Source organism: Chinchilla lanigera, unplaced genomic scaffold, assembly GCF_000276665.1.
Source record: "Chinchilla lanigera isolate Chin_1 unplaced genomic scaffold, ChiLan1.0 scaffold00012, whole genome shotgun sequence".
NCBI classification, from domain to species: Eukaryota; Metazoa; Chordata; class Mammalia; order Rodentia; family Chinchillidae; genus Chinchilla; species Chinchilla lanigera.
The window spans coordinates 11,312,666-11,338,922 of NW_004955413.1; the positions used below are offsets into that span (position 1 = coordinate 11,312,666).

Below are 26,257 nucleotides of genomic sequence, written 5' to 3' on the forward strand. Positions count from 1 at the left end.
TGTAATCTTTTTTGTGTTTTTAAATTTTTGTCGGTACATTTTAGACATGCATAATGATCACATTCATCATAAGGAATTTGTGCCTGTATGTGATATATTTTGCTTCTTCTTTTTTTCCCATTCTCCGCCCCTCCCTTCAATCACTCTTCCCTTGCTTATGTATAAAAGCTTGCTTTCCATTTTCCCCTTCTGTTCTCTTTATTTTTCTTATCATTTCTGTCCTTTCTCCCTCTCCCCTCCCTTGTTCCCCTTCTCATTTGAACATTTTCTTCTCATTTCACAATGTCTACTATCATTTTGGTCCTTATTTGCATTTTTGGTTTCTCACAACAGAGAAACAATGTGATATTAAAATATACGTGTCCAATTTATTTCTCTTAATAGTATGCTCTCAAGGTGCATCCATTTACCTAGAAAAGTTTCAAGTTTATCCTTCTTTATGGCAGACTAGTACTCCATTGTATGAAAAATCACATCTTCTTTATTCATTCATTGGTTGGTGGGCATTTGGCTGTTTCCAAGATTTTTTACAAACTGTGCATCTATAAACATGATGTGCATATATTACAGTGGTATGATACTTTTAATTCTTTCAGGAAGAAGAGGAATTGCTGGGTCAGATAGAACCTTTAGTTCTAGTTTTTGAGAAATCTCCACGTTGATGTCCAACAGATTCCACACTATTGGAAATCAGTGTTGCACCACTCTAACCTCCCATCCACAGTGCAGAAGGGTTCCTTTTCCCCTACAGCCCTGCTAGTACTTGTTATTGGTTGATTTCTTGATAACAGCTATTCTTTCTGGAATGAGATGCAATTGCATACTGTTTTAATTTGCATCTGTTGGATGACCAGTGATTTTGAACATCTTGTCATATATTTATTTACCATTTTTACTTCTTCATTTGAGATGTGTCTGCTCATTTCAGATGCCCACTTTTGGAATGGGTCTTTAAATTTGGGGTTCTACTATGTAGAGTATTATGTCATCCAGAAATAATGGTAATTTAACTTCTGTTCCTATTATTTCTTCTTTCTTTCTTTCTTTCTTTCTTTCTTTCTTTCTTTCTTTCGTTCTTTCTTTCTTTCTTCTGTTCCTTTTATTTCTTTCACTTTTCTAATTGCTCTGGCTAATGTTTCCAGAAATACATTAAATATATGAGTGGTAACAGTGTACGTTCTTGTTTCTTTCCTGATTTTAGAGTCAAAACTTTCAGCTTTTATCCATTTAGTATGATGTTAGCTGTTGGTTTGTCATAGATGGCTTTTATCAGATTGTAATAAGGACCATCTATTCTAGTTTTCCGTAGGGTTTCTATTATGAATGGGTGTTGGGCTTTGTGAAATGCTTTTTCTGTATCTATTGAGATGATTATGTGGTTTTTGTCTTTGGCTCTGTTGAAACGGTGTATTACATTTATTGATTTATGTATGTTCAACCATCCCTGAATCCCTGGGATGTATTCCACTTAGTCATGGTGTATAATCTTCTTGAAGATTTGCTGCATTCTGTTTGCCACTATCTTATTGAGGATTTTTGCATCTATGCTCATTAGGGAGATTGGCCTATAGTTCTCTTTTTTGGTTGGGCCCTTCTCTGGTTTGCCTTTGGTGAGCTGGAAGTCTTGGGTTGCACCTTGCTTAAGTGTCTTCTCATTTCTTTTATTTTTTATGTTTAACCCCTGGATTGATGCTTATAAGCTGTTTACAGGAAGTAGCTTTATTGCTAATGTTTGGAGCCTTTAGGAAATGACTATTTCTCAGAGAAGTCTTGCAGGTGTTGTTGGCTTTTGAGTTTTGAGCCTGTTGCAAGATCCTACCTCTTCAATTTATTGGGGATATGACACTGCTGCCTATTTGACTTAAGTCCTTATTCTTCGGCACTGGTCTATGGTATCTTTTATGACCCTTAGGTGATCTCAGACTTGGTACACCAGGAAAAACAGCTGATTAGAACAATTGTGTCACCTTGGCTAAAGCAGTACAATCATCAATAACAATAGCATCAAACACAGCCTAGAAAATAACAAAATGTAACTATTAATTTGCCACCTTTAATCAAATGAAATAAATTTGTGGGTGTAAAACAAAATCTGAAACAAACCAGAAAATAGTACACAGTAAATATTTCCTCAGGATGTCAATTTAACCCTCAGGGGAGAACATTTAAAACAGGCTAGGGGGAAATATAGAGAAATAGAAGAAGATGAAGAGATGAGAAGCAAAGCTAGAAGACAAAGGAAGATTATGTAAACTTTGATAAATAAGTGAAGAAGACAGGAGAGAAGAGAAAAGGAAGAAAGGAAAACAAGAACAGAGGAGAACAACAACAACAAAAAGTTGGAAACAATGTTCACATTCAGATAAAAACAAGAAAAAAGAAAGCAAAACAAAACCAAGAAAAGAGAAAAACAGAACAAAATAAGAAAAAACTCTCCACTTCCAGGTGTGTCTCTGCTATCACTAGTAGATAAAGTGAGCAGACAGAGTCCAGACCCATGTTGATTAATCGCAGCAAACCAGCTATAGATTTATGGTAGCACAGTGGATAATTCCTGCAGACCTGCACCTTTAGTCCTACTAAAGTTCAGGCTGTGAGGCTGAAACCGGAGTTGTTCAGCGCACAACACTCCTGCCGGCTTGAACTTAGCTCCTTGCTGGGTTGAAGTTGGCTCCTTGACCTCCTGCCTTCTTGGACTCAGCTTCACCTTACCCTGACACTGTGAGCTGCTAGATGAGCCTGAGTTCCAAGCTCAGTTGGCTCCCCAAGATGGCTACCAGCCACTCATCCTCTCCTGGGCGACATTTGAACTGAATAGCTCTCCAGCCACTGCAGTCCACTGTGTCCAGTGCTTCATTCCACTGCTGAATTTCCCTGTGTCAGCCTCTGGGGTCACCAGTAGTCACCATGCATCTGCAGGTTCAAGCTGCTCTTCCCATGCAGTGAGTCCAGGCTCAGGGAAAGCACTGATTGAAATCTCCTTCTTCTTCATTGCAGTCTCTCTGTCTTTGCTCTCCCTATGGGTTTCATTTTCACTTCACATCCCAGGGGTCCATTTCCCTCCTTCTCTTCCTCACATTGCTGTATTCCAGGGTGTGGACACCAAATCTCAGACAAGCCACTTCCCTGCTGCTCACCACTCTGCCATCTTCCCGGAAGTTCAACAGGGCTCTTTTTTGTGCAATATATTTTTCAGGAGGATGTGTGTGAGGATATATTATGTGCATTTATATTGCCAACCGACACACAACTGCAGAGCTATTCAATGATTCTGCATGAGATGAGTTACATAACTATTTTATTATACATTACAATTTAATAATGATAGACACAAAACGTACACTGAATGCAATGTGCTTGAATCATCCCAATGCCACTTCCCCTCCTCCGCCCTATCCCCTGTCTGTGGAAAAATGTCTACCATGAAACCAGTGGGAGGTCACTGCTTTGAATCATTTCTAGATTGTTTATACTCCCCTAATACAATGTAAGTGCTATAGTGGTTATAATGTATTTTAAGGAATAGACAAGGACAAAAATCTCACATGTTTGGACCAGATGCAGTTACTTGGTTTGAATATTTTGAGCCATAGTTATTTTAATCCTTGGATGTAGAACCCACAGACCTGGTGGGGGACACAGACACAGGGTGGCAGTGAAGCCATTGTATTCCTTTTTTTCTTTTTGAGACAGGGTCTTGCTGTATAGTTCAGGATGCCCTGGAACTCACTATGTACCCCAGGCTGGCCTTGACCTTGCAGCCATCCTCCTGCCTCAGCTTCCCAAGTGCTGGGATTACAGGTGTGCACCACCATGCCTGGTGACAGTTACAGTCTTAAAATTCTTTCCCTTCACAGCACCTGGGAAACTACTCACAAACACCCTACTCTCTAACCTGTCTTTCCCCTCATTCTTCTCATGAGTGCTTCTTGATGGTGCTGACCCCATATAGCACCTTGATAACATAATTCTGAAGATTGTATAAGTACCAGAAATTCAAAATATCCAAAATACAACTCATATTCCCACCCAACCATCTGCAATATTCTTTTTTCTGTCATCCTTCACCTGGATACCTCATCTGCTTTGTTCTCCCTCTGCCCCTTTCTCCCATAACACATGTTCAATCGAAAGCAACTCAGTCTCTCTCACCACCCTCCATGTCTGTAGCACACTAGGCATCTCAACCTGAGTTTGGGCTTTTTTTCTAGTTTCCTTTGACCTTAAACCCACTCATAATTCTCTGCCAGCATAACTCTTCCAAAATGCAGACTAATTTTGTTAGCTTATGAACTAAAAATCTTCAGTGTCTTCTATTTCATATTAAAATAGTACCTTTATCTTTCCAGTCAATTTACCCTTTTGGTCTCCATGTCCTGGTTTCTGTGTACCTATTCAGTTCCATTACCACTATGCTATGCACTTTGGGATCCAACAACTAGTCCATGCAGCTCCCCAACTTGCCAGGAGCTCCCCAACATGCAAACCTTTGCTTTGCATGTGCTATTTCTCCTGCCTGAGATTTTCTCTTTCATTAACCACCCAGCCATCACAAGACTGCTACTTGGGACTAAGGAAGCAGCAGCTGTTTCTCTAGAAGCTTGATGTACCTTGTATATATGCACACTTCATCACACCCGCCCTGCTGTACCGTTGCTTACATGTCTGCCCGGCTCCCCGAGACTGTGGGCTCCTTGAAGCCACAGTTTCCTCCACATTTAGTATAATGCTTATGTATAATGTTATACGTATACTGTAACATTAACAGGTACATAACAGCTACATAACAGGTCCTCAATAACTGTGAAAAGAAAGAACACATAGGAAGAAAAAGAGAGAGAGAGGAAATAAGAAAAGGAGAAAGCAAACGGTATATATTTTTTCGCTGCCTGAGAAACCACTGCAGATCTGTTCTAAGTAAAGAAAAGCATTACATTTGGGTCAGTAATCTAAGAGGTTGGAGGGGGCTAGACTGACCCTCAGGTTCTAGGCTAAGACTCAGTGGAGGAACGCTGTATCATACACCAAGAAATGAAGCAGATGGAAAATAAGTCTGGGATGGAATCCAAGTTGAGTTTATACATAGTTTTTAGTGGTCAGGAGGCTGGAAAGCTCTATTAAATGTTTACATAGGGTATCTGTTGGCAACATTCAATATTGAATCAACATGTTACTTTTCAAATGCAAAGATCGTTATGTAAGCACTTAAAGTACAACCTTAATAATAGATCATCATGTATGTTTCCCAGACAGGGTACATGAGAGGCTGGCACTTGGTCAAGCCCAGAAACTAACCCTGACTGACTCTTCAAGAAGAAACTTGGGTAGGACTAAGGCAACTTAGGAAAACTAGGACCACACTGGATGACTATCCTTACGAAAAATTAAGTGGAAGTGAAATTTTGAATATACACTGCTTGCAACAAAAATTGTCTAACTGCTAGTGAAGGCAACCAGCCATTATTTTGGCAGTTATGAGCAGCTTCCACAAAATCTTCCCTCCTTCTCCTTCCAAACACAGTAAATATTTTTTCCTAGTTATTTCCATCTCTTGTCTCCATAGCCTGGGCCCTTCCCCAACGTTCCCCACACCCTCCCCTCCACGTTCATCTCCAGGGAGCTCTGCTGGGAGACTAGGAGGCCTCAATGAAGAAGCTACAAAGAGCAGAGGCAGGGGAGGAGTCATAAACAGGAACTATGAAAGAAAAAAGGGAAGGAGAGGAGGCCCTACTAGTTCGTCTCTTTCAGTTCCACCCACAAAATATGGTTTTAGCTTTGCCTCTTTCTCTGAAACCCTGGCACTTCTCATCTTAAGCACCCGAGCTCTACCTGCCTTCCTCTTTTTGCTGCAAACATTGACTCGCTCTTGAGACCAGCTAAGTACTCACTCACTCACTCTCACTGCACCACCTATTTCCTGACCAGAGAAATCGACTGCTGCAAATGTGGGCTTTTGCGACACCAGTGTACCTTCATGCATAAAGAAACTTTGACTCAGTCTTAACAGACTCAGTGACCAAAATTTTATTGTTAACAGCTTAGCACATGCTTTGAGAGTTGAACCAAGATCTCAGTTTTTCAGTGCACTCATAGGGATGTCCTCCACTCCAGCATGTTTTCTCCATGTACCAACTTTCTGGTTTTCCTAGTGTCCATGCTATTTTCTGATTTGCTTAAATCTTTTAAGAGATTAAGCCATCATACTTCTTTATTTTTTAAAAGCATTTCCATGTTGAGAGGAGGATGGTGAGAAAATGAAATCATGGAAAGGGATTTCATTTTTCTTCAGTATTGGCGATTGGACCGGGGGCCTTTGTTTGCACTGAGTTACATCCCCTTTCTTTATTTTTTGATTTTTGAGACAAGGTAATGCTAAGCTGCTAAACTGCCTTAACTTGCTGTCTTCCTGCTTCATCCTCCCAGAGTGCTGGGACCAGGCTTGCATCACAATGCCTGATTTCTTTCTTTCTTTCTTCTTTCTTTCTTTCTTTCTTTCTTTCTTTCTTTCTTTCTTTCTTTCTTTCTTTCTTTCTTCTTTCTTTCTTTCTTTCTTTCTTCTTTCTTTCTCTTCCTTCCTTCCTTCCTTCCTTTCTTATTTTTTTTTTCCAGTGCTGAGATGGAACCCAGGGTCTCACGAATGCTAGGCAAGTGCTCTACCACTAAGTTACCCACCCAGCCCAGAAAACTATGTACTTTCATAAAATGAGGCACTAGGAAAATCAGGTTTCAAATATGGGAGCAATTGACATAAGCCACATGTAACTATTCCACAAATTCTTTCTAAGATAGGGTCAGGAATTTTTTTTTTCAACCAAAAACAAGAAACTTTGGGAAAATGTTAAAGTACACAAGCCAGTACAGAAAATTTAATTTGAAGGTTTAGGTTTTTACAGAGACCAATAGAAAAATGATAAGGAGTCTTCCATCTCTATAGAAGAAAAATACTTTTTACAATAAATTAACACTTGTTCACTCAACAGATATTTACCAAGTTTATGGTTTTTGAGGACATTGCTGTTAAAATGTCAAAATCATTTCATTTTTACAACCCTAAAAAGACTATCAATATGTGGCACTTACCCAGTAGGCAAGGCAGATGTATGCCCACAGAGTCTGAACTATCCCTTAGGCCTCTTACCCAAGTTGCAGGCAAAGCCCTCTGAGTTTTAGACTAACTTCGGTGAATGAAGGTTCTGATAAACCTGCCTTTCACTGAATGAACACACACAATTAAGCTAGGCTCACCAAAGAGTATTAAGCATAGTGCTTGCTGGTATAGACTGTTAAGCGGCCCTCACTGGTCCTCAAGTGAGGCATTCAGCATTTCTGTCTGGGCAACTTGGCGTTCACTGCTCTTCTTTTTTTGAAAGGCCTCTTAGTATTGCTACTCTTCAACACAGCACTAAACAAATAATTGATTCATGAATTAAACAATCTCCAGGTAATAAAACTGTGATAGGTGTTTCAGCATGGCTGTTTCCAGAGATCAAAACCCAATTCTTTTGCTGACAGGGGATGGTTTTAGGATGTGCACTCAGTGAACAGGAGTGAGGGGCTGTAAGCAGAAAGAGGGAAACAGGGACTGTCCGTCAGGGGTCTCCCCTGTGGACACTGGGGACTGGTCCTCTTGGTGAACAGAATGGCCTTCCCAAGCATCCGTCCCAAGGATGGAAGAAGAATAGCCCAGCCTGCTCTCGGCAGCGGCAGTGAGGTGTTACAGCACGTGCTCCAGGACTAAGTGATCCTGACTTCAGGGATGCTCTGGGGTGCAAAGCAAGACATCTGTGGAGTGTGGCTGAGGAGAGCCGCCTCAGCTTACACTGCCTGGAGCTGAGATAAAACACACGCACGAGGCTGGACGGGAGGCTGCATAATGTGCCAGGCATGCTAGATTAGTAGAAAGAAACAGCTCTAGAAAATAGTTTCAAAGCACTACAACACCAGTGCAGAAAACTGCTGGGGATTTGTTTAGATCTGATGATCACTTTCCTTCACCCCCTGGAAACGTACCTATTAATCACTGCCAGCTGTTATCAGGGCTCTTGACCAAAGTCCTGGCAACAGAATGTGGACTGTGCCTCGCTCTGATTTGGTACTCTTAGCTCACTCCTCACCTAGATGACTCATTAATTAGATTATTTGTGCGTATACTTTGCCCAGTAAACTTGACTGCAAACTCCTTGTGAATGAGAGGTGGCGTCTTACTGTTCATTGGCTCCATTCCCTCGGGCCTGGCATGACACCATATTGATCATGGGGCCATGGGAAACCCAAACTTTCACACTGGCTGGGAAAGTCACACCTGGTGATAAGCAGGTAGCAAGTTTATTTATTTATTTATTTATTTTTGGTTTTTCTCCGGTACTGGGAACCGAACTCACAACCTTGCACTTGCCAGGCAGGTGCTTTGCCGCTGAGCTAAATCCCCAGCCCCGGTAGCAAGTTTATAGTATATTAAGTCTTTATTTCTTATTATGAGGTAAGACTTTAATATTTTTGGTTTGCAAATGATTACAGAGAAAATACTGCTGGTTTGAATACCTTAGCACTAAATTACACTGGAACAATTGCAGTATTTGCAGGGTGGGTAGATCAACTTCAGATCAAGCTGATCTTCTTCAGTGATTTGCTTGTTCTATTTTCAAATCTCTTAATCAAGAGACTTTCCCTTGGGAGATTATAACATGATATTGGTTGTGTGGACACAGAGTTTCAAGTTTTACACTAAAATTTCCTCATACTTTCACTACCTTTATTTCATATTGTACCACGTTAGGCAAATTCCTGTTTTGCAGTAGAACAAAGAACCTGCATAATAGCACCACAAGTAAATTCTCTAGTCACATTACAGAGCTAAATTTTCAAAAGATTATGAAATGTAACATATAGAAACAACTGCAACTCCATTAAAAGAAGAGAAAGCTTAAATACATAAAAATCCTAAAATGTTGGGGAAAGTAAGTCTTTGAGTTTAAAAAAAATTTTTTGTTTTTCAGGGGGGATTTGGAATTTTGAGACAGGGTTTCACTATGTAGTCCAAGCTGGCCTCAAACTCAATGATCCTCCTACCCCAGCCTTTTGAGCACTGGGATTACAGATATGCGCCAGCATGCCCAGCAATCTTTGACTATTTATTTCATGATTGCTGCTGCTAACCTCTTTTCTTCTGCTACTTAAATAGTTAATATTTTATAATTTGGAATCCAACGAAAACAAAAGATCATCAATGACCATGTAAAAGTAATGCCTAAAGAAGTATGGAAAAAAATTTTATGTTCTGTTTTCCAGAACAGACTTTTGTCTAAAGAAAGATTTAGATCTTTGCTCAATCCAGAAGAATCAGAAAATAAAGTTCACTTTTCAAAGTAAATGAGTACGGGGAGAACACAAGCAAATGTTCAAGTTCACGGGGAGCAATGACCTTCTTGTTTAGTTGTTCCTGTGGCTGTTTATGTTTTTATTGTGGCACAGGTGACCGAATCTAGGGACTCGGAGATATTGGGCAAGAGCTCTGCCACTGAGCTACATCGTCTGCCCACACTGAATTCTGTTGGGTGTGAAACACTGAATAGAGGGAAAAGCTCCAGGAAGACAGGATCGGTGGGAAAAGAGTTAGAAAATTCTAAGGCAGACACAGTAAAACAAATACATTTAAGAAAAAACACTGGAATCAAGGTGATTTTGGTCAGTCAATTACAAGCAAAGAAAGTGATCTGAGACACTGCCCACTGTTTTCTGAATCACTTGTTGAGGTGCCCCAGTTCCTGAAACATTGAGCCTTAGTTAAGGAAACACCTTGCTTCTCTAATAAGTTAATACTTCGAAGAACAGATTATTATCTGCAAACCCGTTTGCCTCATCAAGAGACCGTTACTGTCTTTCCTGAAAAAAGTGACTCTAACCCCTCAGTGATGTAGATCTACAGTACTCCAGGCAACTGTCCCTCACAGCAAGGTATGGGATACATGTTGCTATAATGTTTGTTTTTCAGATGCAGAAACTGAGGCCTAGTGAGATTAAATAACTGCCCAAAGGTCACACAGTATTGGAGCCATGATTCAAACATGGGCCGCTAGGTCCTGGCCTAAGGGGGTTTCTGTTTGAATTTTTTTTTTTTTTTTGGTACTGGAGGTTGAACCTAGAGGTAGCTCTGCACTGAGCTACCTCCCTAGCTCTCTTTCTTTATTTTGAGGTGCGGTCTCATTAAGCCATTAAACTCTCTGGGCTGGCCTGGGCTGGCCTGGGCTGGCCTGGGCTGGGCTGTGCTGGCCTGGGCTAGAACTCCTGCCTCATCCTTCCAGCTTCTCAGAGTGCTGGGATTACAGGCATGAACCACCACTCCCAGCTAGTTCGCAAATCCTATGCTACCTCTCTATAATACTATACTTTCTAGAATGAAGAGCTTCCATATAAAAAAGAAGCTGTAAAGCAACTGGGAAGCTCTGTCTCAAGTGAATTTAGACCTAAGAATGCCTTAGGAGTTAAAGGATCAACTGAGATTGGCCCCACTACCCCATTTGTCTGCCAAATGACTAGGGAAACCGAATGATTCCTAAACCAGCACACTTTTGAGGGAAAGTGTGTCTCAAGTGGGCACTGTTGAGCCATGGACATGTGGGAAGCCAGCCTCTTCAGGAAGCCCTGTCCAGTGGAGGGGAACCCCGCTGGCAGAGTCAGGTGTCCAGTGCCTACTGGGATGCGAAGGCCTGATATCACCTACTCCACGCGGTTTGATTTCAGTGAGAATGTGCCCATAGCAGCCTACACAAATATCCAAACTGCCTGACAGTTATATTTTTAGTGAATAATTAGCAATGAAGTCTGATGAATAGACCTGGGTGTGTACCAGGATGAATCAGCTTCTTTAAACCTGATCAGATCTGGAGCACCGGAAAAACTGAACTTCTAGTCTAGTCTCATAAAATTCATGGCAGACTAAGAACCAGTTTTACCAAGGTACCAAGGTATGTGACACTTGTAAGTCTTGCAGAAGCCAACCCATCTCTTTCCCCGGTGATCTGACTTCATTATACACACTTGGTAGAAAAATACACAAGAAGAGCTGGGGGTGTCGCTTATTGGTAGAGGGCATGATCAGCATGCATGAGGCCCTGGGTTCTATCCTCATCTCTCTCTCTCTCTGTCTCTCTGTCTCTCTGTCTCTCTGTCTCTCTCTCTCTCTCTCTCTCTCTCTCTCACACACACACACACACACACACACACACACACACACACACCACGTCTAAAGAACAGGGAGCTTTTCGGTCATACTTTACATGGCTGAAGTCTATAGTAGCTTGGAAGATATGGTTAAGGTGAAGGGTATAGTTAGTTGTTAATTTCTGGAATTAAAAACTACAAAATGATGTTTAGAAATTAAAGAAAGTTATTTTTGTATAAATAGGTGCATACTGCAAGATGCAAATTTCATTTCAGGGGGATGAAAATGCAATTCTTTCGGAGTTTGTCAGGATCCTACTAAGCTCAGAGTACTTGGCTGGATCACACAGAACACATGAGGAGCAGGAAGTACTACCCTTAAGTTTCTGGCTGTCTACTCCCTATTCAGACAAAGACCCCAAAGGCTGCAGTGATTGAGCGGATTAGTGAGAGCAGAAGGAGAGAAGCCATCTGTTTAAAATAGCCAGTGTGGACAGGGCCATCCTCCCACCCACCCCGGGAAGCCTTCAGGTCACCTTGAAACCAGAGGGCATCATCCTGCACTCACTCTCCAGGCTCGGAGTCAGCCTCCCTGGGACAAGTCACTTTCAGATGCCTTTCTTCCCGGGTAGTATTTTGGTAGGTGAACAATGACCCCTCCTCAGGAAAACAGGGTCTCTCTCCACCTCACCCTTCAGACTCCCCTCTCTACCCACAGAATCGTTTAAAGTAATCTCCACAGTCCAAAAGGATAGAACAGGAAGACAGACTGCGGCTGGCATTCACACACGCAAGCGTTTTCTTCCCAGGACCCTCTCCGGCCTCTCCCGGGGACGTCTGAACTAGCAGTTTGCCTGGACTAAAAGGCAGCGTCAAGAGCCCCTCCCTCATCAAGTCAAAGAAAAGAATGTGAGGCTACACCAAGGGCCAGGAGCCCCCGGCTCATCACTTCCCATCCGAGAGGCTGAGCAGACTGCAAAGAGTACGATCCTGGAGTGATAACCCGGCAAGTTTCCAGAGCAGAGGTCTTGAAACTGGATGACTCTCGGTACCTGCTGACCGAAGATGGTCTGACAAGAATCCATACACATTCGGGAAGGGGCACCGCCCCACCCCGCTCTTGCACAGACAAGAGATTATGAAATAAAACAAAACTAATTATTACTTTTGAAGTCTTTTTTGAGTTCCTACAGTGTGCAATCTTGGTCTTGTTGGGAATGGAACTGACATATGACGGTCTCTCTCTTTCTGCAAAGGGTGTGTATTCGCTTAAATATGGTAGGAATAAAACCTGCTTTACCACGAGAAGAATAGTTAAGCAAATGCCCTGTGGTTTCCAAGACATCTTCGTTTGCTGTTTTACCTTTATGCCAAATACAGTAATGACTTCCTGCCCATTTTAATTTTCTCATATGTAAAGTGGGAATTATAATCCTATTTGTGATTATAGCGAGTATTACATGAAAAAACAGTGACACAGTGTCTGGCATATACCAAGCTGACGATTGACAATACCAGGTTTCAATCCTTTTCTTAAAGCCAAAATCACTGTCGGGTTTGTTTGTTTTTTTTTAAAGACAAAACTGACAGGCCAGAATCATCCCACCTCCTGTGAGCTGGATAAGTATATTTAGATGTCCCCTGGCTGGAACTTCTAGACAAGCGTAGGCTCTATGACCAAGAGTTGGAGCACACAACTGATCCGTCTGCCAAAAATTCTGGTCGAAACTTTTTTAAGTTGGCAGAAAGTTCTTAACACATAGCCCGTGCGCCCTTCTCATATGCCGTCCCTGAGCTACCGCAAGGCTACAGCAAAACCCGCCGGGCTCCCTACCGAAGTCTTGGAGTCCACCCGGAAACGAGACGCCGCTGGAAAGGAACTCGGCGGGACTCGGGCTGGGGTTGAGGGCGCGCGGGCGCGCAGAGTGCGGTCCGCGCCCACCACCCCGGGGTCCTCTCCGCGCGTCCCGCGCCCCCTCCGCGGGCGGCTGTGCTCACCGGGTGCGCTGGGCCGCCGCGCGGCGGCCAAGGGCAGCAGCAGAGGCAGGAGGAGCAGCGGCGACAGCCTCGGCAGCTCGGGGCTCCGGCCGGGGCCGCCCAGGGCCATGGCTCCGCGGGACTCGGGCGCGCTGGGCCGGCGGTGGCAGCTGTTCTCAGAGCGGCGCTGCGTGCGTCCCAGAGGTTGGCGCGTCCTTAACTTTCTTCTTGCATGAGCCCTGCCTAATCGGGGCTTTTAGGGGCACGGAAGCTAACGTGACCTTGGGGAACCACCTTCGTCCTGTCCTGCGGGGCCTCGGGCTGGGAAAGGCGGGTCCTTTGGGCCTGACCCTCTAACAACCTGTGGGCCGGGCTGGGAAAGTTTCTGGGCTGCGCTTCTGGGAAACGCAGCGGCTGAGCGCCCTTTCCCTCGATCCCTTGGGCAGTTTTTGATGGCCCAGGGCTTGCAGGCATCGGTTTACTGCCGCCCCACGAGCCTCTGCCTCCCCGTCCGCCACTCGGGGGCAGTGGATGAGACGCCCGGAGGGACACTGGAGCGCATACCTTTGCCTACGCGCAGCTCTGCTGCCTGGGCATTTTGGAGACGTCCTCACAGGACTTGCATCCTAGGCTGTTTAACCCAAATCCATTTGCTACAGGTGGAGTCTTTTGATCCTTCGCTTCTCTTTCTTGGCTGCGGACGCCCCCAGGGCATGATTCCCGCAGAACTGAAACTAGATAACCCCGAGCCCCCGTGGGGTCTCCATTTCTGTGTCAGGTCAAAGTGGCATTGTGAAGTAGGTAAAATTATGTCTTGGGTGACGCTGTGAAATTGGCAAAGGGTGACCCAGGTGACATTGTGAAGCAGGCAGTGTGTCTCAGTAGGCACTGATTGAGGCCATCTTTTCTCTTCGGTGCCGGTGGTACAAAGCCGAAGAAGAGCATGCCCTCCAACAGGCAAAAAGAGACAAAGCCCTAGTGTTTACAGTAAAAGAGCTATGCTTAAAGTGTGGTGGAGGTGGTCAGGAGTGGACAAGCCACCACGCAGCCCGAGCTTTTCTCTTGGCATTTCTTCTACACTTTCCTGAGGTGTCAGGAGACATAGAAACTAGGAGAAGAATTCCTAGAGAGAGGAATACAAGTTGTTACAGAAAAATATGCAATGTTTAGTTGTTGTTTTTATTTTAAAGCATTACTGTAAAAGATGCATTGCCATGCCCTGCACAGTATTCCCTTTGCCTGGAACACACTCAGGCCACCATTCTTACTTTATGAAGCAGTTCAAGAACTCCTCTTTCATACTGTCTTCTTTTGTGCTGTTGTGACTGCTTCAGCGTTCTGAATCGATTAAAAGTATTTATCTTTCATGGTCATTTTGACTTTGGGGAAGAGCCAGAAGTTACCCAGTGCCAGATCCAGTGAATGAGGTGGTTGAGGATACGCCATAATGTATTTTGTACAAGCCTGCCTTTCTGTTGGATGGAGCTTGCCAATAGCTTTCACCGTATTTATTTTAATCACGCGTTGTAAAGACATTCCCAACAGAGGACTTTCAAAACTGCTTCAGAGAATGGTAAAATGATGGAATAAGCGTTTCCAAAGCGAGGTGGAATATTTTGAAGGGGATTAATGGTAATCTACCTTTTACTGTAATATTTTCTTAAAATTTAAACATTCACCTTGTAACTCCATCAGACCCTGTCCACTTGTAATTTTAGAAATGATACAGAAAAATGAAAAGTGCATCAAATCCCAGGCAAATTACAAAACAGAAGTCACAATTTTGTTTGGTAATCATCTAATGAAGGAAGGAATTTAGCACATTGTAACAATTGCACATTTTCCTCCCAGTTAGAAGATAAAGATCAAGGAAAATTACTAACATTTTGGTTGTGTCATCTAGGGGAGAGAACTACATTAGGACATTCAAGGAAGTTGTGCCACCACAGATATTTCATCTATGCCACTGTATGCCGCCTTTCTTCACCTTACTAATTTTTCATCCAAGGAGCCAGATGTTCTGATGAAATAATGCATGTAAACATGACTGATGTGAACCAAGAGGCATTTGTCCATCCATTGTTTAATCATCAAATATTTGTTGCCTACTATGTTCTTGGCATGTTTATGTGCATTCTACAGGGACATGACAAAGTCTGTACCATCACAGAAACTGCACTGTAATAAGGAGGGCAGGTTATTCATGTCAACAAATTAATTGGATCAGTTTCTCAACCCTTGGCACTATTGAAATTTTGGATCAGACAGTTCCTTGTTGTGGGAATGGTTGACCTCTGTACCATTTGGCCTTTATTTGCTGGACGCCAGCAACGCTCCCACCAATACCAGTTTTAACTACTATAAAAATATCTCCAGACATTGTTAAATGTTCCCCTATGGTGCATAATTGCCCTTCCTTGAAAACTGCTGAATTAGTTGATTTATCTGGGAGAGAAATGAGAAAAACTCACTCATGTTAAAGCTAAGGTTAAGAAGATCAAAGATGATATTGGCTGTTAAATGTTCTTATCACTTCTGTAATGGACAGTGTCACTTGGGGTTACTCATCATCCATTGCCCTGTTCTTGGTAATAGCTTTATACAAATGTGGACTCCACTGGTACAGAGTATTTTGTAAGAATAAAAGTATATTTCCACCAGGTGGCACAATTCATAGTTTTAATGACTCAGAATATAAAAGCACTACCTGGTTTGTTTGTTTGTTTGTTTTTTCAGCTCCTTTGAAAGAAATAGGGGTATGGTGTTGAGTAGAGTAATTCAGCCTGTGTTTCAAAAGGTAATTGCACTCCTACCTAGTACTAGGGGCTGGAGCAGTAGAAGGAACTCAGGACAGTCCCTTGCATTACCTTATATTAGAGCGCTGAGGATTTAGCTCAGGGGCACAGCGCCTGCCTGACAAGCACAAGGTTGTGAGTTCCCTTCCCGGTACTGGAAAAAAGAAAAAAAGACTCTTGTTACCTTATATTAGAGAAATGGCTGATGGAAATCTTGTAATGTCATCTAGGCAGCACCACTAGGGAGGGACTTGATCTCCTTATCTTAGTGGACAAAGAAAATATTTCAATATATGTACTAATTAATTTCATTTATACTACTGTTGATCTTACGTCATTGAAAAGAAAGATTTATGTTATCCATATTCTTTTTTGCAAGAATCTTTTTGGTTTATGTCTTGTACGCTGAGTAACTACTTTGAAGATAACTATCATTATTCTTTTATTATTTGATTATGAAACTGTAGTCGTATTTTTTCATAAAAAAAAGAAGTACAAAGAAACCCCTCTAGCTCAGATGCTGGTTGAAAGCAAGAGGGAGATAGAAATAAGGTGTGTTTGTATAATTTCTGTGTTTTCTTTTGCCATTGATTTCTAGTTTCATTGTACTGTGATCTGATAATTTGCATAGGATAATTTTGATTCTTTTGTGTTTATTTAAGTGTGCTGTATATGCTAGTATATAGCCTATATTATATGTGCTGCCAAAGCAAGCACAGTATATGGCCTATATTAGAGAAAGTTCCATGTACTGCTGAGAAGAATGTGTGTTCTGTTGCTGCTGGGTGGGACCCTGTAAGTAGCTATTAAGTCATACTTTTTTGTGTTGTTGGCTTCATTGTCCCAAGGATATCCTTGAAAAATTTTTGAAGGGCTGGTTTGGTGGTCATGAATTTCTTAAGGTGCTCTTTGTCACAAAAACATTATTTCTCCATCAACTTTGAGAAATAGTTTTATGTGATGTATTAGTCTGGGTTGAAAGTTGTTTTCTTTTAGGGCTGAAAAACACTTGACTCCAAGCTATCGTAGTCTCTAAGCTTTGTATTGAGAAGTCTGCTGTAATTCTAATGGGCTTACTTTCATAAATTATTTGTTGCTTTTCTCTAACAGCCTTTTTTGTTTTTTCTTTGAAAAGCTTTTTATTGCTACATGTTTGCAGTATATAATGCAATTTCAATTGAATTATTCATTCAATTCACATTCAATTTGTGAAGAGTTGATACATGTACATAATACAACTTAATTCTTTTCACAGCTCATTCCTTTCCCCTCCAGCCACCCATTTATTTTTTCTCCTATTAGCCAACACCTTTTAAGATTTTGTCTTTGTGTTGGACTTCTGGGATTTTGACTTTGATATGTTGTGAAGATGTTCTTTTCTGATCAAGGTTACTTGGGGTTCTATATGCCTTGCTTATATGCATATGAAGTTCTTTCCCCATATTTGGAAAGTTTTCTGCTATTATTTCTGTAAAAAGGTTTTTTATACCATTTTTGCTGTTTTCTGATTTTCCACTAATTGCAGTTAATCTTAGATTAGTCTTCTTTGCATCATCTAGCAGGCGTTGGATCCTTTTCCTTCAACTCATTATTTTTAAGGTATCTCTGAGTATACAATCATTTCTACCAGCCCTGTCTTCCAGTTCTGACACTTGCTCCTCATAGTGGTCATTTCCATTGTCAATAATTTCGATAGAAGTTCTTATCTCCAGATTTCTGTTTGGTACATTTTCATGGATTCTAATTTGCTAAACTGGTCATTCATGTTTTGTATCATTTTATTAAGCTCAGCTAGCTTTTAATTAGTGTCTTCTGTAAGCTCACTGATCATTTTATTTATTAAGCCCATTATCTGTTTAGTTATATCATCTTTGAGTTTGCTGAGCACCTTATTGATTTTTTCTCTTATCATTTTGTATAATTCAGCCATTTGACTTGATTTCCTTCCCTTTAAAGTCATATGGATCAGTTTGGGGAGAGCTGGGGCTTTTGGGAGGCATTTTACTGTCTTGTTTGCTCATGTTTCTGTACTCTGTGTGTGTGTGTGTGTGTGTGTGTGTGTGTGTGTATCCTAATGTGTACATACTGAGTGTTTAGCATCAATTATGGTGGAAAGACTTTGCTGTTAGTGTGGAGATTTCATTAGCTGAGGTCTACTTCCCAGTCATGTCCTTTGGATATGGCTAACTATGGACCTTTGACTTTGTTTAAAGATCTGACCACCTCCATTAATTTGGGGACCTGAGGGTGCAGTGTAATTGGCACAGCACCCAGTTAGCCAGAAATTAAATCCAGTATTGTTGATGACACAAAGACATACAGTCAAAACTAATTAATACTAATGACTACATCACTTTCACAACAGCAATGAAATCAGCATCAATAGCAGAGTAAAAAATAAAGTGGTTATAAGAACCAATAAAAGCTACCACTGTGCTACATGTAACAGTATAAAAGGGATCTTCAGTAATCACATAGCCACAAAGCAAAAACAAATATTGACCTACAGCAAGTATCTACTAAATGCAACAATTATACCATCATTAACAATAGAGAAAAATTCAACAATAGTAGCAAAGAGTCAACTAAATATCCCAACATTACTAAAACTTGATAGTAATGTTTGTAAAAATGAAGGGGAAAATGAAAGAAGTGACATTTGAAAAATAAAAAAAAGAAAAATGAGAAGTAGGAGGGAAAAGTGAGACAAAGGATTCTATTAAAAAGTAAACTAAAATTAATAAAATTAGATAAAAGTAAGAGAAAAGAACAAAGAAGAAAAAAGAAAAAACAGAGAAAAAAGGAAAGAAAAGAGAAGAAAGGAAAGGAAAAGACAAACCTCAAGACTCAAAAAAGAAAGAAAAAGAAAGGAAAATGATTTCCCCCAAATTCCTCCATATTTCTTTTTTTTTTTCCTCCATATTTCTAAATGAGTGTTTTCCAGAGTCTGCAGTATTTGGAATCCATTAGATATGGAGGAAGCTTAGTGAATAATTACTAAGTCCTGTTTTATTTCCATACTTGCATTTTTGTGTGTGAATAGTCAATTCTGACCGGTGTTTTCCAGTGGGTGTGATCCTCAGAGGTGTCTGCCTTAGGGCTGTATTCATTCCAGCCCCTCCCAGTCTCCATGTCTTTTTGTGTGTCACTAGTCATTGATTTTTCCACCTAGCTTTATAGCCTGTGAGTTTGTGAGGTGTTCCCTGCTCTGAAAACCCTTCTATTTGTACAACCCAGGCTGTGGCAAATGTCCAGGCCTAGGGGTATCCCTGATAATGTTGGCAGATTAGGAAAGCAAACAAACCACTGAGTTCTGCGCTGGGTGGGAGAAGGTGGTTAAGCGGTCTGCTGACTAGATTTAATGCCAGCACTTTTTGAGTTGGCCCTCTCAGAAAACCACAAGAAACTGGCCTGGCTTCTCACCATGGAGGGTAGGATACCTGTGTCCATCCCAGTCTCAGCTTGGGCTTCTCAGGGAGGCTAAGTCTAGCTGGCGCCCTCTCCATGACTGTCTCTTTTGGTCATCTCCAACCCAGTCACTATGACAAAGTGACCCTCAAAACCCTGAAATGTAGTTGTTCTCTAGTTCAGTCTTAAACCATTAACTCCTTCCCCAATTAGCTCCTGATTAAACACCCTCAAGTATGGTGGGCACTGCACTGGATTCCTTCTCCAACTCTAGCCTATTACGTAGAATGAATCATTTTCAGAGTAAAACCTTGTGCTGCTTTTGCAGTTCATAATAACTATAGGCTTTGCTGCCAGCCTGGGTCCATTGTCCCTTTCCAGAGCACTTGACCCTCTCCAGGCTTCCCTTATGTTTGCAGAGACAAGTCTCTCAGCCTGGGAGCCAGGATTACTATTCCAACCTGCTTCCTTGTTTCCCCTCTACTTTATGCTCAGTTTCTTTAGTTTCCTTTGGTTTCTAGTTCTTATCAGCTCCCTCCTGATTCCTGATGGAGATCTACTTTTTTTTTCACTCCCAAGTTATTGTTTTCAAGTGTCTCAATTCCAGATCCTAGAGAGGCTATATTTTGCTCTTTACTCTGCTCTTTTAATTCTCTTTATGTAGAAGCATAGGAATTCAGTGACTTTTCATCCTGTGACTCCATTCCCTAAGGCAAAAGCTCCCAAACTTCTTTGATTTATAAATGCCCTTTGAATCTTAATAATATATTTTCAAGACTGCAAAGCAAAAGAAATACCTAATGGTTCTTTTTATTTTATTAAATAATGTGGGCCAAATAATTTAATAGTGGCTATTTGCTCAGTGTCCAACAGACAGAGCTGTTTTTCCAAGAAATATAAAGCATCCCAAAGAGCCCATTATAGTATGCTCTACTGTAAATATTTCCTATAAATATTTAATAGATCCTTTGATACCCATTGTGAATTTACTGTGGTTGCCAAACTCTATGTAGGAACCATCTCCCAGTGGCTGTGAAGTCTCTTCTTTCCCTCAAAGGGTATGGAGAAATCACACCTGCTTCTTAATCACTTCTGCTTACCCACCAATGGCAAGAACTAGAGGTATTGCTGTACCCGTGTGCTAACAACCCTGGGGAATGCAGCTTCCAGTTGTGATGTGATCTCCTATGATGGAAGCAAGAGCACACAATCTGGTAGGCAGCCAACTGTTTCTGACATACTTGACAAACTAACTGTTCATCTTAACTTTGATCCTAGTGAGGCTTTGGCCCATTCTTGGAGTCCTTGCAGTTGCATTTTAAAGATACTCTGATCTAGTGTTTATTCATTAGTGAGCCTGTCCTGAAGTTCATCTCCCCTAAACACCTCTCCTCAGTCATTGCTTTTCTAAAACTCCAGCGCCACGTGTCCCACAGGGCTTCTTTTCAAGGCTTGCAAATTAATGGGCTACACTGTAGGAAATGTAAGCATTATCTCCTCTGCTCTAGTAATTGTAGATCTGTCTTGTGTTTGTATTATTAAGTGTTTTCACACCGTACCCCACCCCTAGAGGCAGGATGGTGCTGGGCGTTCACTTTTACCCTCTATCTCGCTTTTCTCTTATCAACTCTTTGGACTCTTTACTGTGATGGAAAGGAATTAATTCAACATCAGCCATATCTTTATTCCAATTTCTTATTCTTCAGTATACTGTATGCCCTTTTATTTCACTCTCTTTTCATTTTTCCAAGCCAGATTTTTTAATATTTCAAAAACATTTTTCTGCCTGGCAAGTGTGAGGTCCTGAGTTCAACTCCCAGTTCCAAAAAAATTTTTTTTTCGCTAAGATACATGGATCTTACATTTTAATAGCTTTTGCAGACTATTGTCTTTGTATACACAAGACTTCAAAAAGCCTCAAACCTTGTACTTTGGTTTTCTAGCATTTTTGTTTTCTTCTCCCTTGATCAAATAATCTTATCCTCTTGCAATGAATCTAGTGGTGGCAGATTTACTAGGATAACCAAGAATTTTTCAGAAGAAAAAATGTGTAGGGTAATAGTTCAGATTACCATTTAACCACTGTGATGTGTATTTATTTCTATAATTGATTTTCCTTTGCTTTCCTATTCTTTTCCTCCCTTATATTGTGTTGGTTGTGTTGGAAACTAAACATATCATTTGGTCTGTAGGTGTCAGAATACTGACATACTGACTTGTTGTAGAGCCAAGGAAAGGATGAGCATTCCTCACAAGTCCTGGGCCTGGTCTTCTGACTGTGGAGCTCGTCTTGCTCACTTGTATCAGTCTGTGCTTGCTTTCTGCCTTCCTCTCTCTTACCCACTCATCTGCCCTTTGCGTGGCTGCCATCCATTGTCATTTCCAGTCTTCAGGTGTTTTGTAAAGTGGGTACACAACACAGGAGCTGCCCTTGGTCAACAGTTGTACGGCCGCTAGTATGGCTTGGCTTTAGTGCCATGGTATTAGAGGTGAGATGTGACTCAGGAATGGATTGACACAGCAGGAGAGGTAGAGGTTAAGAAGAAAGTTTTCATCCAAATATAATCCTGATTAGGGAGTTTTAAATTTTTTTATTTTTCTTTTTCACAGAAGACAAAGTCATAAACATTGTAACCTGATGGTAAGCATCTTCTTTCCCATCCTTACCTCCAAAAGGGCTGAAAAAGGCATTCCTGAATACTTTAGAGCCTAAAGTATTTTCTGCACTGCTTTAAGTTTGTAATTTTTACCTGACTCTTCTTTTTTCATAATTTCCCTAAATCTCTTCTTTCAGCTCTCTCTTAAGTTGGGTGGCTACATCCTTGAGTAGCTGCCACCAACTTCCTCTGTTTTCTTCTTTTCCCATTCTTACTGTCTTGGTATCTTCTTCTCATTCTACAAAAATAAGTACAAATGCCAAATAAAATCAATTATCATGTCACAGTCCTTGCTTATGATATTTAACCTTGATTATAGATGCGAAACTTCCTGAATTAAATGTTTACATTGCTTCTTTTAGGTTACTAGAAAGGATTTAGGCCCTAATTGCATCGGCATAACATAAATAAGAAGTACTTAATAAATATTTGATGAATCTGGCTGCTGCTGATTAAATGAAGGCAATAAGAAGAAAAATTGGGGGAAGCATGTGCAAGCCGGGCTACAGGAACTAAGCCATTTACATGGTGCCTGCAGCTGGAGCACAAAAGGAGAGATTTCACCTCTCCCAGGAATTGGAAGCTCTGCTTCAACACCCATGCCTTTGTGTGCTTACTGGAAGGAAAAGGATTTACAACTCAATAAGCAGAAATCGTAGTGTCTGCCTTGGTCAAGATCGTGGAGGCCAACGTGGAGATCATCTACAAAGACATGGTCACCAAGACACAGCAGCAAATCACTCTTCAGCAAATAATGTCTAAGATTGCAAATGTGAAAAAGGGCATGATTATTTTGGGGAAGAGTGAATTTTCAGCCCTCAGAGCAGAAAATGAGAAAATAAAGCTTGAACTACATGAGTTAAAACAAGTAACGGATGAAGTGATCAAATCTGAACAGATACCAAGTTAGACTTCAATCTAGAAAAGCACAGAGTAAAAGAATTGTATTCACTGAACGAATAGAAGCTGCTGGGATTGAGGATGGAAACAGAATTGCGTGCCCGCAGGATCGGGCCCTGACACAGACAGACAGGAAGACAGAAACTGAGGTCGCCGGCCTCAAGACCATCCTCGAAGCACACAAGCTTGACACGATCAAGTATCTAGCAGGGTCCTATTTACCTGCCTGATGGTAGCTCTGGGATTTTATTTCCTGTGGGTATAATAAAATGTTGATTTAAAGAGATTTCTATGTTTTGCCTTAAGAATGCTAAATTGTTGTCCATTTTTTTCTCATTTCAAATTTTAATCCTGATTTTGATTTAATGCATATTATTTATTTTTATGAAAATTGTGGACACATGACCAAGATAATGAGGTCAGACATTCCATAATCGCTCCTCTCATTGACTTTATAAGTGAGTGATGTGGACCAGACATCGAAGATCCACTCTGCTGAACCAGTGAACCTGGCGAAACCAATAAGAAATGTCAGTATAAGTCTCTGCAGTTTTAAATGTTTTGTCACACTGGGGGCTCAGAGTCTCCACTGAAATGACACAATGACTTTAAGTGCTGAAGAATCACTGGAACTCAGCCAGCACCCTGCTTCTCTTTACCTGGGACCCAGTCCTCTGCCAGCTGTTCGTGTGCCCGGCATGGCTTGTTCCTAACACAGCTGTACTTCTCCGCCTCAGTGGTTTCCATTGTCTTAGTAAGTTATGTCACAGCTACTTTTAATGTGCCTTCCAGTGAGAAAATCTTGTTGCCTAATGAAGCCTTGTAATTGTAAAGAGAAGTCTTTTACCTCTGAAATGCCAGCTTTCTTTTCTTTTCCCCCTCCCTTTTCTTTCTCTTCCCTTTCCCTCATGATGAGAAAACTGTAATGATATTCTACCTGTGCTGTTACCTACCTAGAAAACGTGCTAATTCTCAGCATGAGTTTATGGTTCAAAGTCTACTTCCATTGGGCCCTCCTCGGCCTGTGATATAAGGAGAGCAGTCTGCTTTCCTTCTCTAAGCTGTCTAGAAGCAGTGTACACATTGTTATAATGAAACACATGCCGTTAGAAAGTGCACCTTTGCCTGTGACCAGCTCCAGCTGTACGCTTTCCAGATAGTACAGCCATGCCTGGCATCCACCTCCATTCCACTGATTTCTCTGGTGGTTGAAGACATCCTCACACCACCCTACCTCTGTAATTAAAACAAATAAATCCTTGACAAGGTTGGTTTATTTTGGAGAAGCACATTCTCATCTCCTTTGACTGACTGGCTTGTGGGCAAAAGCAATTTGGAAGCAATGGCAGCAGCAGGGCCTTTCTGTCTTTCCCACACGCACACACATGCGGAGGGACACGCAAGCTGAGAGAGTTCATGCTCAGATTGGTACAGGAAATTACGCATTGTCACTGTCCTGCCATGTTGGTAAAAAACGAGTTACCTTTTGTGCTTTGGGTGTAATTTCTAAGTTTTAGAAAGTGTTAAGTCATTGCCATTTTAGACAACATTTGTGTAAACTAAAGATTCTGTGCTTCATACGAGAGAAAAATCAAAGACTTCCTGTATTCACTGGTAACAGTTTCAAAGTGAAATGTCATAGTTTAATATTTCTCAAGTAGATCAAAAACTGTCTTAACCGTAAGGTCCCAAATAAGGTTGCACATCCAGCAATCACCTTTTATATTACAGGGTTCCATGAGTGGCACTGCAGTAAAGCCACATTTATAACTGCTGGGTGTCATACAACATTGTTTGCCGTACCTGGGAGAAAAGTACTGTATACAGTTATGCTTTGAAGTAAACACTAACCATGTATATGTTAAGAACAGAAGGTGAAGTGTCCTTACATCCTGATCAGATATGTTTAAAGTAAAATGTGCTGGGTGACATTCTTAGCTCTGCTACCAGCATTCCTGTGCCTCATTTCTCTTGGTGATAGTGAACCGTGTCATCTTGTCGTTTCACTTGGGCCTTTGGTTTTGCTACAGAGTTCTTTGCAGGATAGCACAGCCTTTTTTGGCCTTGAGAACAGTGACCTGTCCTTTTGAGTGTGGATGGCGCACACATTTGGAGTTTAAGAGTGCTTGGGATTGCGTTCCCTTGTTCAGCCCCAAGGATTATATTTGGAAGGCATTGAGCCCAAAATACAAACACACCTTTCCCACTGCTGCCTTGCGTGACTCTCAGAGTGCACTGTGCCTACACAGCGTCACCACCGCACCCTTCGCTGCCTCGGTGGAAAGCAGAAACGTAAAGTGGGAGAGGCCGGGCAGAAGTTCAGGCAGCAGGCTGTGTCAAGGCCATTGGGCTTTTCACCAAGCTTGGGCCTGAGCGGGTGCCCATCTGAACCTGGGCAGAGGAGCGTCACGCAGAGCTAAAGCAGAACACGAAACAGACAGAGCTGGGCACCTTGTCGTGTGCTAATCTTCATCCTTGTCAGTTCTCCTGCTTGGTGCTTTCCTGTCACTCTTCCCCCACCAGTTCTCTTGTTCCAAGAATCTCAACTGCAATTTCACTTTCCTCCCCATTTTACTAATAAGCAAAACCTGTGGGTGTGTGTAGTTCTTTGCTGGAAACATAGATTTATTTCTGGGTTGGTTTTACCCTCTTAGCTGGTTTTATTCTCTAGCTGAATAGCTAGCAAAACTAAGGTTGAGAGTGTGTGTGCGTGCGTGCTTGCATGTGTGCATGCGTGTGTGCATACGTGAGTGTGTGTTTCCCTCTCACATATGCCAAGCACCTTGGTTGGAAAATCACAAGTTCAAGAAGAAAGCTTTGGCTCAAATCAGAAGCCTTGCTGGAATTTGTCTCTGAACACTTTAAAAACAAAAGGCAGGAGGCATAGCGAACAGGTCTCGGTGCCTGGCTTATCTCTGTCTCAGCTTTTAGGTTGCTTTTCCCTCTGTAGCTGTATTCAGTGACGTCATCGCCCTCCTAAGCCCCTCCCCACCCTGTGCCTGTCGATTGCCCATGTCAGCTTTGGCAAGCTTTTCTCTCCCTCTGCCCTCAGGTTCTGTGTTCTCAGACCCTGCATCATTCTGAATCAATATTCCATACTGGAACTCACCTAGAAAACTGACTTTAACATTTGTTATCAACTTTGTTGTCGCTTTTTTGTGGTTTTTTTTGTTTTTTTTTTTTTGAGGCAGGGTCTTGCTGTGCAGTTCAGGATGCCTTGAGCTCACTTTGTAGCCCAGCCTGGTCTCGAACTAGCAACAGTCCTCTTGCCTCAGCCTCCCCAGTGCTGGGATTACAGGCGTGCGCCACCACACCTGGCTCTTGTCACTTATTTAGTACTAAAGCAAAAACATGTTAACT

The 26,257-nt window shown here is 41.7% G+C and overlaps 1 protein-coding gene, 1 long non-coding RNA gene and 1 pseudogene across 2 annotated transcripts in view; 2 read left to right on the forward strand and 1 right to left on the reverse strand.

Moving 5' to 3' along the window:
* Plbd1 (phospholipase B domain containing 1) overlaps positions 1-13,900 on the reverse strand; it is a 59,977-nt gene extending 46,077 nt beyond the window's left edge. The window contains exon 1 of the mRNA XM_013511442.1: positions 13,159-13,900. Coding sequence (XP_013366896.1) covers positions 13,159-13,267 — 109 coding nt within the window. The 5' untranslated portion in view covers positions 13,268-13,900. The remainder of the gene's footprint in view (positions 1-13,158) is intronic.
* LOC106147938 lies at positions 11,674-12,324 on the forward strand. Its single transcript, XR_001232977.1, has 2 exons — positions 11,674-11,799; positions 11,970-12,324. It is a non-coding gene; the product is annotated as an uncharacterized LOC106147938 (long non-coding RNA).
* LOC102030061 lies at positions 13,851-26,050 on the forward strand (annotated as a pseudogene).
* The last annotated feature ends 207 nt before the right edge of the window (positions 26,051-26,257 follow it).